The 13,253-nt window shown below is 33.9% G+C and overlaps 1 protein-coding gene across 3 annotated transcripts in view; it reads left to right on the top strand.

Moving 5' to 3' along the window:
- Positions 1 to 13,253, top strand: part of SRD5A1 (steroid 5 alpha-reductase 1) — an 86,387-nt gene that overhangs the window by 11,703 nt on the left and 61,431 nt on the right. For all 3 annotated transcript variants that reach the window (XM_074279145.1, XM_074279144.1, XM_074279143.1), the window contains exon 4: positions 3,709 to 3,859. In XM_074279145.1, the coding sequence (XP_074135246.1) occupies positions 3,709 to 3,859 (151 nt within the window). The remainder of the gene's footprint in view (positions 1 to 3,708; positions 3,860 to 13,253) is intronic.

The following is a 13,253-nucleotide window of genomic DNA, read 5'->3' as shown; positions in this document are numbered from 1 at the left end:
TAGCAAAAGCACTTTCTCCACAACAACTAGCTGAGGTAGGCAATGAATCTACCTAAAGAAGGTACTGTTTTAGAAGGCTACTCCCTGTTAGGGAAAATAGCTATTGCTGAATATTTTTAGAAGATTTTTAGCACTCCTAAATAGATATGAGGGAGTATTAGTCTACCAGGATGATTTTAAGAGATGAAGCTTTGAAAGCTAAGTCTAACATATCAGTTTTACAAAATAAACCGGAGCTAGAACTACCCAAAGCAAACTCTGAGGTATTTTCTCCTTGATCTTGGAGCCCTGGAATTTGATTGTATTTTCTCCAGTATTATTTCATACCTCTTTTACCAATCTTTTTGTTCTCTTCATAATTTTTTTTGCATCTTCACTCTCATTTATTTTTCCAATTTTCCTTCTGTCACTCATACCTTTTTTTAAGCTCTTCTAGGAATTCTTGTTGTGCTTGTATCTAATTTGCATTTTTCTTTGAAGCTTTACTTTTAGCTTTTTTTTTATCTTGATCTTTCCCATCACCACCATAGCTTTCTATGATAGGTTCCTTCCTCATTGTTTGCACTTTTTTTTTTTTCAGCTTGTTTGTTAACTTTTAATTTAATGTTAAAGTTGAACTCTGCTCACTTGTGGGTGAGGAGGCAGTGCCATGTGCATCAGGTTTTTTCATGTTGCTCTTTTTAGAGCAATTCTGTGGATCTTTAAGTTTTCAGTGCTTCCAAGATGGTGTGATCTGAGGAGAGATGTGATAGCTGCTCTCTTCAATCTGTGCTCTGGTCTCAACACTTAATGGAATAGCATCCATTCCCAGGTAGCCAAAAACACTAATGCTACTCTGGAATGTCTCTACACTTAGAGCGTTCACTGCTGCTGTCACAGCTGCCTCCAAGGCCTATCCCTGTTGTTAGTGCTACATGTCACATAATCCTTCTTTCAGCTTCCTAAGCTGCCTTAGGCTAGAAAAATGTCTTGCCTTTTGTAGTGTCTACCACTCCAGAATTCTATTTGATGCGTTATTTTAAAGTTGTTTAGTTAGAAATGTTGAGAGAGTTCACAAAGTTATTGCTACAACTCTGCTATCTTGACACTACCCCTATCTTCTATTTTTATGTCATAGTTATTTCTTGGTAGCCCAAATTAGAATACTTATATATACTTAAAACAAATCTTTTTTTTTTAATTTAAGTAAAATCATTTGACACAATGACTGAATCTGACAGCATATGCAACATATTGAACTCACAGTCCCCATTTCTTTACCAAGAAAAAGAAATTTTGTTTTGTCATCTTTCTTTCAAGACTAAGACTCATATAATCTAAAGTTCACCTGCTTTTCTGATGTCATCTACAATACAGTATTCATTCAATCTGTTGGTTAATCAGTGAACATTTATTAAGTGTTTACTGTGTGTCAAGCAGTATGCTAATCATTTGGGGTCCCAAGACAAAAATAAAAACAACAAAACTTACATTCTACTATGAAGATACAGCCCATATTGGGGAGCAGTGTCCAGCAAGAGGAGCTTTGTTCTGTACAATGAAAGTGCCCCACAAATGGAAGCTGCCCCTGGCATTTTATTATAGACTCAATTATTGGACAGTTCTTATAGTGACTAGGATTGCTAATAGAACCTTTGTAGTGTTACTATTCACTTGATTGCTTCTCCCTTCTGGAAGAAGTGAAAAGTATAGGGAATGCAGTGAGAGAGTGGCAGGATAGTGGGCAATATGCCCCCATTGATTATTATCTTGGTGGATGGCTAAATGAGATAAAGTACAGTAATCTGGGATTGGCAAAAGTTCGGAAACTGAAGTAAAAATTAGCTTGTCTTCTAATATAGACAACTCCACCACTGGGAGGAATGCATATCATAAATACTGTTTTCTTGGTTTTGCTTTTTACTATTACTTTGCATCAGTTCATATGTTTTCATATGTTTCTCTTAATTGCTTTTCTTAACATTTTTCTCATTTTCTCTGATGCTATTTTTATATTATGTTCATTTCCAAATAGATTGCTTCCTTCTCCACTATTATGCTATCCATTCTTTGTAACAAGTATTATAATGAAAGAAAAAAAAATAGGTCTACAAAACTAACCAATATATGAATCATATATGATGGTATGTATACTATCCTATTCTGGACCCCTATATCTACAAAGAGGAAGGGAGCTGAACATTGTCTAGTATGCTCATTATAATTAAATAGTGTTTAAGGTATTTTTGTTGTTTTCATTTACGTTGTGGTAGTGATTTTGGACATTTATTTTCCTGCTTCTGCTTATTTTAGTCTGCATTAATTCATAGGTCTTGACTATATTTCCATGACTGTCATGTTCATTATTTTTTGACAGTACAATACTGTTCCATTTTCTATTTTACTCAGCTATTACCTATTCAGTGGACATCTACTTTGTTTCCAGAGATTTTGTTATTTTGCTACCACAAAAAGTGTTGTCACCTTTGACAAGTCTCAGGAGACTCTCTGCTGCATATTAGAGATATTCCCTAAGAAAAGAAAAGACCCTTCTATTATTTGTGCTTATTTGTGTCAGTTCAATAATGTTATTCTTGCACTACCCAGGAGGGAATCCCCAACCAGTCCCACTCTAAACTTCAATGAACCATTATTGGATGACCTTTCTCCTACTGGCCCTGGTATATTAGATATGATTTGTAAAGGGGAATAAAGTAAAATCCAATGATCTTTCCACAGCACTATGCTGGCAATGCATTTTCGTCCTAGCTGCCTATATTGGAAACTGTTTGAGATACACTGAAAATGTACTCACAAATGAGAGCTGCCTTTGACATTTTACTAGAAATTCATCTGTTAGACAGGCAGCTTTAGGAGAAAATTACAAAGAATAACTCATAATTTAGAGAGCCCTGCACCAGTATTTCCATTTAAGTGATTGAATTGTTTAGGAATTTATGATAGAGGTTAGCAAATTTGGTTGGAAAGAGGCTAAAAAGATTAGGGTTTTTAATAGGCTTATTAGACAGGATTCTATTGATTAATTTTAAACCTTTTTAACCTGATAGCCTCATGCATCTATCTTTTATTTTACTTTATTTTAAATTTTCCCTTAATTAATTTTTTTTTAAAGTAAAGCTGTTTGTCACTGTCCTTGTCTCAATAGAATTAAATTTGTCAATTCCTGACCCAGAAATTCAAAAAGAATGTTTTGTTTTTCCTCAAGGATCAAATTCAGTAGAAACCCTTTCAGAAAGGGACTGGACAACTTAACATTGGAAGTTATTCTACAGTAGCTTCCCAGAGACACTTAATCTCTTGACTACATATCTACTGGGAATGGCTTTGGGGTTTATATAATCCCATTTTATTTTATTTTAGAATTGATCTGGTTTCAGTTCAGCAATGTTGATAAAACAGAAGAATTTAACCTCAGACAACCAGTTAGATCTGAGTCAAGTTGTTAAACCCATTCAGAATCCAGCTTAATTGAGGAGTGTGTAAAAATAGAAATTGAAAAAGTAAAAGTCAACTATTCAATCTTACCAGTTGTGATGTAAATTCTGAAAGGAATAGGTTTCTCATATTTAAATTCCTATTCTCTGAAAATCAATGAAAGAAACAGCTTGAAAACAAACAGTTAATGTTCATGAATGGATGTCACTTCACTCTTTTGTGAAGGGAGTTTTCATGGTAAATTTACTTTTGTTTTGGTTTCTTTCATTTTAGGAGGCTTGTTTGAATATGTTACTGCAGCCAATTTCTCTGGAGAGATAATAGAATGGTATGGATATGCTCTTGCAAGCTGGTCCCTTGAAGGCATTGCATTTGCACTATTTACAACTTTTAATTTAAGTGCCAGAGCAAAACAACATCACAGGTAATTTTTTAAAATCTTAATAATTCTTTATGTTTATTTTATCTTATTTTAATTATGAAAGCTGGGACAGCAGTCATGATTTCTGAGGCAAGATTACAGTAAAAATAAACTTGTGAAGATAAGCAGAGAAAACAGCATCATGCTTAAAGGAACCATGATTATACAGCAATATCAGTACTTAACATTTATGTATCAAATAATACTGCACCTAAATATTTAAAGGAAAAGTTAATCAAGGGAGAAATAGTTTATAAATCTATAATAGTAAGAGACCTCTACTTATCCCTTTCATACCTAGTCTAATCTAACAAAAAGATATACAAGAAGAACCTGACTTGAACTTCAAAACTTAATTGAGATGAGATCTCTCTGATGATTACTAAAAGGAAACAGCAAAGCATTTGCATATCTTTCTGCTATGCATGCTATCTTTACAAAAACTGACCATGTACTGAGGTATAAAAACTTCACAAATGAATGCAGAAATATTTCTTAAATGAATATAATAAAATAAAAATTATATTAAAAGGCCTGTGCAGAAAGAAAACAATAATTTGAGATTAAAAATCTCAATCCTAAAGAATTGATGAATCAATGAACAAAGCATAGAAGAAATAGAAAATTTCATCAAAGAAAATGGCATTAATCAAAAATATAGCAAAATTGATAGGATGCAGCTAAAATAAACCTTAGGGAAAATATTTATAATTATTTTCACCAACAAAAGAAAAATAACTAATTGGGCATACAGTTGCAAACTAAGAAAACAACAAATCAAACACTTGATTAAACACCAAATAAATCTGAAAACCAAAAACCTCCTCCCCCAAAAGCAAACAACCTTTTAATTGATAAATAAAACTAAGAGCTAATTTAAAAAAAAAAAAAACTAATGTAATAAATAATTAATTTCACTAACAAAGAGCTAGATCAACAAACTTTTTTTTTGTAGCAGCTCTTTTTATAATGTCAAGAAACTGGAAATTGGGTGGATGCTCATTACATGGGGAATAACTGAATAAGCTATGGTATAATCAAGCTAGTAGAATATTATTGTTCTATGAGAAATGATCTACTAGCTTGATTATACCATAGTTTATTCAGTTATTCCCCATGTAATCCAGTTTCTTGCCATTATAAAAAGAGCTGCTACAAAAATTTTTGCACATGTGGGTCCTTTTCCCTCTTTTATTATCTCTTTGGTATACAGATCTGCTCAGTCAAAGATATGGACAGTTTTATAACCTTTGGGCATGTTCTAAATTGTGAAGCTAGTTTTTTTCAAAGAAGAAAAAAAACTTTAAATAACTTGATTACCAAAAAGAAAAAAATTAAACTAGTAATATCAAAGATTTTTAAAATTGGACTTTTGACCAATAAACAAATAAAAGAAATTATTGGACATTGTTTTGCTTAGTTATATAGCCATAAAAGTTACAGTCTAAATAAAATGTATTAATATTTACCAAAAATTTAAAATGCATAAATTAGTATAATAAGACAGGAAATAGAGAACTCAAGTAGTTTCATCTTAGAAAAAGAAAAATTAGAGTGTCCACAAATTAACTCAAAGAAAGAAACCCAGTGACCAGATGGATTTACAAATGAGTTTTATCAAACATTTAAAGAATGATTAATTTCAATACTATAGAAACTACTTGAAAAAAGTAAGAAAAGGGGGACGTCTATAAAATTTTTTCTATGCTGCAAATGTGGTCTTGATACCAAATCAAGGAGAGTTAAACAAAGAAAGGAAAGCATAGACCAATATCCCTAATGAATATTGGTGCAAAAATTTAAAAAAAATATTTAAGCCAAGAGACTACAGCAACATATTTCAAAGATTATACACTATTCATTCAAGATTTATATCAAGAATGTAGCATTAGTTCAGTGTTAGTTAAATTATAAAGATATTTGGACATATTAATAACTAGAATAACAAAAATATGATTTTTTCAATAGATTCAGAAACTTTGCTTGATCAGATATACAAAATCCTGTTTTAAAAAACCTCTTATGGGGGACAGCTAGGTGGTGCCGTGGATAGAGTACCAGCCCTGAATTCAGGAGGATCTAAGTTCAAATGTGACCTCAGACACTTAACACTTCCTAGCTGTGTGACCCTGGGGCAAGTCATTTAACCCCAATTGCCTCAACAAAACAAAACAAAAAAAACACCTCTTATGGTTTTATCCTTCATCCTTAAAGAGGACCAAAATAACATCACTATTATAGAGTCAAAGTATGAATAACTGTGGCTGATCAGACCAATATGAGCTCAGAATGCTCTACTCAGGTCAAGCACAAATAGTCCATGTGAACACTTGCAATGGATTGTCTAACTTTTTGCATCTCACCTTTCTTTAGAGCTACTTCAGTTAATTCTATATTGCTCATAGAGCACAGTACCTTCTCTGATGAGAGCATGCCATGCTGGGTGGTCCTATGCCAGTGTCTCCCATGTTGCCAAACAATTCCAGAGTTCTTGAGAGTTTCCTTGTTTCATTTTTTCTGACTACCATGTGAGCGTTTGCCCTGTATGAGTTCTCCATAAAATAGCCTTTTCGACAAGCATATGTTTGACATTTGAACAATGTAGCCTGCTCATTGGAATTGCACTCTCTGCAGTAGAGCTGGAATGTTTGGCATTTTAGTTCAAGAAAGGACTTCAGTACCTGGTTTCTTATCCTGCCAGGTGATCTTCAGAATCTTCCTGAGACAATTCAAATAGAAGCAATTCAATTTCCTGTCGTGGTGCTGGTATATTAACTAGGTTTCACTCGGCATACAGCAATGAGGTTAACACATCTCTCTAGATTTTCAATTAGTGTAAATACCCTCTTTCCCAAATTTTGTGGAGACAGCTCTGACAATGCATCTGTCAATCTCATATTGACCAGGGGTTCTCAAACTACGACCCGAGGGCCAGATGTGGCCCACTGAGGACGTTTATGCAGCTAGCTGGGTTATGGCAAATGGGCTGAGGGGCGGAGAAAGAGTGTGAGTTTTTGTTTTTACTATAGTCCAGCCCTCCAATAGTCTGAGGGACAGTGAACTAGTCTTCTATTTAAAAAGTTTGAGGACCACTGATATTGACTATTCCTTAGCCCTTTTTAAAGCCATATTCTCTCTGAGGTATATGACCATCTTCCAAGTGGAGAATCAGCCTATTATAGAGAGCTCTGGCAACAATCTTGCCAACAATAACTGAGAGACACCCCCCTGCCCACACTCCTTTTTTTTTTTTTTTTTAATTTTAAAATTATAATTTTTTTGACAGTACATATGCATGAGTAATTTTTTTTTTTTACAACATTATCCCTTGTATTCATTTTTCCAAAATTTCCCCTCCCTCCCCCTATTCCCTCCCCTAGATGACAGGCAATCCCATATATATTAAATGTTTTACAGTATAACCTAAATACAATATATGTGTGTAAATCCAATTTTCTCATTGTACAGTAAGAATTGGATTCAAAGGTATAAGTAACCTGCGTAGAAAGACAGTAGTACAAACAGTTTACATTCACTTCCCAGTGTTCCTTCTCTGGGTGTAGTTGTTTCTGTCCATCATTGATCAACTGGAAGTGAATTAGATCTTCTTTATGTTGAAGATATCCACTTCAATCAGAATATGTCTTCATACAGTATCGTTGTTGAAGTGTATAGTGATCTCCTGGTTCTGCTCATTTCACTCAGCATCAGTTCATGTAAGTTTCTCCAAGCATCTCTGTATTCATCCTGCTGGTCATTTCTTTTTTTTTTCATTTTTTCATTTTTATTTTGTTATTTTTTTTTATTAATTTTTATAATTATAACATTTTCTTTGACAGTACATATGCGTAGGTAAATTTTTTGTTGTTGTTGTTGTTTTTTACATTATCCCTTGTACTCTCTTCTGTTCCGAGTTTTTCCCCTCTTTCCCTCTACCCCCTCCCCTAGATGGCAGGCATTCCCATACATATTGAATATCTTATAGTATGTATATCCTAGGTACAATATATATGTGCAGAACCGCATTTTGTTGTTGTTGTTGTTGCAAAGGAAGGATTGTATTCACAAGGTAAAAATAATCTAGGAAGAGAAACAAAACAAAACCCCCCCAAAAAAACCCAATGCTCGCAGTTTACACTCATTTCCCAGTGTTCCTTTTCTGGGTGTAGTTGATTCTGTCCATCATTGATCAATTGGAATTGGATTAGCTCTTCTCTATGTTGAAGAAATCCATTTCCATCAGCATACATCCTCGTACAGTATCATTGTTGAAGTGTATAATGATCTTCTGGTTCTGCTCGTTTCACTTAGCATCAGTTGATGTAAGTCTCTCCAAGCCTCTCTGTATTTCTCCTGTTGGTCATTTCTTACAGAACAATAATATTCCATAACATTCATATACAATAATTTACCCAACCATTCTCCAATTGATGGACATCCATTCATTTTCCACTTTCTAGCCACTATGAAAAGGACTGCCACAAACATTTTGGCACATACAGGTCCTTTCCCTTCTTTAGTATTTCCTTGGGATATAAGCCCAGTAGTAGTATGGCTGGGTCAAAGGGTATGCACAGTTTGATAACTTTTTGGGCATAATATCACATTGCTCTCCAGAATGGTTGGATTCTTTCACAACTCCACCAACAATGCATCAGTGTCCCAGTTTTCCCACAGCCCCTCCAACATTCATCGTTATTAGTTCCTGTCATCTTAGCCAATCTGACAGATGTGTAATGATATCTCAGAGTTGTCTTAATTTGCATTTCTCTGATCAATAATGATTTGGAACACTCTTTCATATGAGTGGAAATAGTTTCAATTTCATCATCTGAAAATTGTCTGTTCATATCCCTTGACCATTTATCAATTGGAGAATGGCTTGATTTCTTATAAATTAAAGTCAATTCTCTGTATATTTTGGAGATGAGGCCTTTATCAGAACTTTTAACTGTAAAAATGTTTTCCCAATTTGTTACTTCCCTTCTAATCTTGTTTGCATTAGTTTTGTTTGTGCAGAAACTTTTTAATTTGGTGTAATCAAAATTTTCTATTTTGTGATCAATAATGGTCTCTAGTTCTCCCTTGGACACAAACTCCTTCCTCCTCCACAAGTCTGAGAGGTAAACCATCCCATGTTCCTCCAATTTATTTATGATTTCTTTCTTTATGCCTAAATCTTGGACCGATTTTGATCTAATCTTAGTATGTGGTGTTAAATGTGGGTCCATGCCTAGTTTCTGCCATACTAATCTCCAGTTTTCCCAGCAGTTTTTGTCAAATAATGAATTCTTATCCCAAAAGTTGGGATCTTTGGGTTTATCAAACACTAGATTGCTATTTTTATTCACTATCTTGCCCTGTGAACCTAACCTATGCCACTGATCAACTAGTCTATTTCTTAGCCAATACCAAATGGTTTTGGTGACTGTTGCTTTATAATATAGCTTTAAATCAGGTACACTTAGACCATCTTCCTCTGACTTTTTTTTCATTAGTTCCCTTGCAATTCTCGACCTTTTATTCTTCCATATGAATTTTGTTGTTATTTTTCTAGGTCATTAAAATAGTTTCTTGGGAGTCTGATTGGTATAGCACTAAATAAATAGATTAGTTTGGGGAGTATTGTCATCTTTATTATATTCACTCGGCCTATCCAAGAACCCTGAATGTCTTTCCAATTATTTAAATCTGACTTTATTTTTGTGGCAAGTGTTTTGTAATTTTGCTCATATAATTCCTGACTTTCCTTTGGTAGAAATATTCCCAAATATTTTATACTATCGACTATTATTTTGAATGGAATTTCTCTTTGTATCTCTTGCTGTTGGATTGTGTTGGCAATGTATAAAAATCCTGAGGACTTATGTGGATTTATTTTGTATCCTGCGACTTTGCTAAAATTCTGAATTATTTCTAATAGCTTTTTAGCAGAGTCTTTGGGGTTCTCTAAGTATACCATCATCTGCGAAAAGTGACAATTTGATTTCTTCATTTCCTACTCTAATTCCTTGAATCTCTTTCTCGGCTCTTATTGCCGAGGCTAGAGTTTCTAGTACTATATTGTATAGTAATGGTGATAGTGGGCAACCTTGTTTCACTCCTGATCTTACAGGAAAAGGTTCTAGTTTATCACCATTACATATGATGTTTACTGAAGGTTTTAAATATATGCTCCTTATTATTTTAAGGAATAGTCCATTTATTCCTATACTCTCAAGCGTTTTTAGTAGGAATGGATGTTGGATTTTATCAAATGCTTTTTCTGCATCTATTGAGATGATCATATGATTTTTATTAATTTGATTATTAATATGGTCAATTATACTAATAGTTTTCCTAATATTAAACCATCCCTGCATTCCTGGTATGAATCCTACTTGATCATAGTGTATTATCCTGGGGATGATTTTCTGAAGTCTTTTTGCTAATGTCTTATTTAAGATTTTAGCATCAATGTTCATTAAGAAAATTGGTCTATAGTTTTTTGTTTTTTTTTTTTTCTTATTCATTTTTCCAATTTATCCCCTCCCCCCATGACAGGTAATCCCATACATTTTACATGTGTTACAATATAACGTAGATACAATATATGTGTGTAAATACCATTTTCCTGTTGCACATTAATTATTAGCTTCTGAAGGTATAAGTAACCTGGGTAGATAGACAGTAGTGCTAACAATTTATATTCACTTCCCAGTGTTCCTTCTCTGGGTGTAGTTATGTCTGTCCATCATTGATCAACTGGAAGTGAGTTGGCTCTTCTTTATGTTGAAGATTTTCACTTCCATCAGAATACATCCTCATACAGTATTGTTGTTGAAGTGTACAGTGATCTTCTGGTTCTGCTCATTTCACTCAGCATCAGTTGATTTAAGTCTCTCCAAGCCTCTCTGTATTCCTCCTGCTGGTCATTTCTTACAGAGCAATAATATTCCATAACCTTCATATACCACAATTTACCCAACCATTCTCCAGTGGATGGACATCCATTCAACTTCCAGTTTCTAGCTACAACAAAAAGAACTGCCACAAACATTTTGGCACATACAGGTCCCTTTCCGCTCTTTACTATTTCTTTGGGATATAATCCCAATAACAGCAATGCTGGGTCAAAGGGTATGCACAGTTTGATAACTTTTTGGGCATAGTTCCAAATTGCTCTCCAGAATGGCTGGATTCTTTCACAATTCCACCAACAATGTATCAGTGTCCCAGTTTTCCCACATCCCCTCCAACATTCATCATTATTTGTTCCTGTCATCTTAGCCAATCTGACAGGTGTGTAGTGGTATCTCAGAGTTGTCTTAATTTGCATTTCTCTGATCAGTAGTGATTTGGAACACTTTTTTATATGAGTGGAAATAGTTTCAATTTCATCATCTGAGAATTGTCTGTTCATATCCCTTGACCATTTATCAGTTGGAGAATGGTTTGGTTTCCTATAAATCAGGGTCAATTCTCCATATATTTTGGAAATGAGACCTTTGTCAGAACCTTTCCTTTTAAAAATATTTTCCCAATTTGTTAGTTCCCTTCTAATCTTGTTTGCATTAGTATTGTTTGTACAGAAACTTTTTAGTTTGATGTAATCAAAATCTTTTATTTTGTGATCAATAATGATCTCTAGTTCTCCTCTAGTCATAAATTCCTTCCTTCTCCACAGGTCTGAGAGGTAGACTATTCTCTGTTCCTCTAATCTATTTACGATCTCATTCTTTATGCCTAAATCATGGACCCATTTTGTTCCTATCTTGGTATATGGTGTTAAATGTGGATCCATGTCTAATTTCTGCCATACTAATTTCCAGTTTTCCCAACAGTTTTTTCCGAATAATGAATTTTTGTCCCTAATGTTGGTATCTTTGGGTTTGTCAAAGATTAGATTGCTATAGATGTACCCTTTTTTGTCCTTTGTATCTAATCTGTTCCACTGATCTACCGGTCTATTTCTTAGCCAGTACCAAATGGTTTTGGTGACTGCTGCTATATAATACAGCTTTAGATCAGGTACACTTAGACCACCTTCCTCTGACTTTTTTTTCATTAGTTCCCTTGCAATTCTCGACCTTTTATTCTTCCTTATGAATTTTGTTGTTATTTTTTCTAGGTCATTGAAATAGTTTCTTGGGAGTCTGATTGGTATAGCACTAAATAAACAGATTAGTTTGGGGAGTATTGTCATCTTTATTATATTCGCTCGGCCTATCCAAGAGCACTGAATGTCTTTCCAATTATTTAAATCTGATTTTATTTTTGTGGCAAGTGTTTTGTAATTTTTCTCATATAATTCCTGACTGTTCTTTGGTAGATGGATTCCCAAATACTTTATACTCTCAACATTTGTTTGGAATGGAATTTCTCTTTGTATCTCTTGCTGTTGCATTTTGTTGGTGATATATAAGAATGCTGAGGATTTATGTGGATTTATTTTGTATCCTGCCACTTTGCTAAAATTCTGAATTATTTCTAATAGCTTTTTAGCAGAGTCTTTGGGGTTCTCTAAGTATACCATCATGTCATCTGCAAAGAGTGATAGTTTGATTTCCTCATTTCCTACTCTAATTCCTTGAATCTCTTTCTCGGCTCTTATTGCCGAGGCTAGCGTTTCTAGTACTATATTGAATAGTAATGGTGATAGTGGGCAGCCTTGTTTCACTCCTGATCTTACTGGGAAAGGTTGCAGTTTATTTCTATTGCATATTATGCTTACTGACAGTCTTAAATATATGCTCCTGATTATTCTAAGGAATAATCCATTTATTCCTATACTCTCAAGTTAGGAATGGATGTTGGATTTTGTCAAATGCTTTTTCTGCATCTATTGAGATGATCATATGGTTTTTATTAATTTGATTATTAATATGGTCAATTATACTAATAGTTTTCCTAATATTAAACCAGCCCTGCATTCCTGGTATGAATCCTACTTGATCATAGTGTATTATCCTGGGGATGATTTTCTGAAGTCTTTTTGCTAATATCTTATTTAAGATTTTAGCATCAATATTCATTAAGGAGATTGGTCTATAATTTTCTTTCTCAGTTTTCGATTGACCTGGTTTAGGTATCAGTACCATGTCTGTGTCATAAAAGGAGTTTGGTAGGACTCCTTCATTCCCTATTTTTTCAAATAATTTATATAACATTGGGGCTAATTGTTCTTTAAATGCTTGGTAGAATTCACATGTAAATCCATCTGGTCCTGGGGATTTTTTCCTGGGGAGTTGATTAATAGCTTGTTTTATTTCTTTTTCTGAAATGGGACTATTTAAGCAATTTATTTCCTCCTCTATTAATCTAGGAAGCCTATATTTTTGGAGGAAGTCATCCATTTCACTTAAGTTATCAAATTTATTGGCATAAAGTTGGGCAAAGTAACTCCTTATTATTTCTC

Source organism: Sminthopsis crassicaudata, chromosome 1 (genome assembly GCF_048593235.1).
Source record: "Sminthopsis crassicaudata isolate SCR6 chromosome 1, ASM4859323v1, whole genome shotgun sequence".
Lineage (NCBI taxonomy): Eukaryota > Metazoa > Chordata > Mammalia > Dasyuromorphia > Dasyuridae > Sminthopsis > Sminthopsis crassicaudata.
The sequence above is the reverse complement of the archived record's forward strand: the minus strand, read 5'-3'. Positions and strand labels throughout refer to the sequence as shown.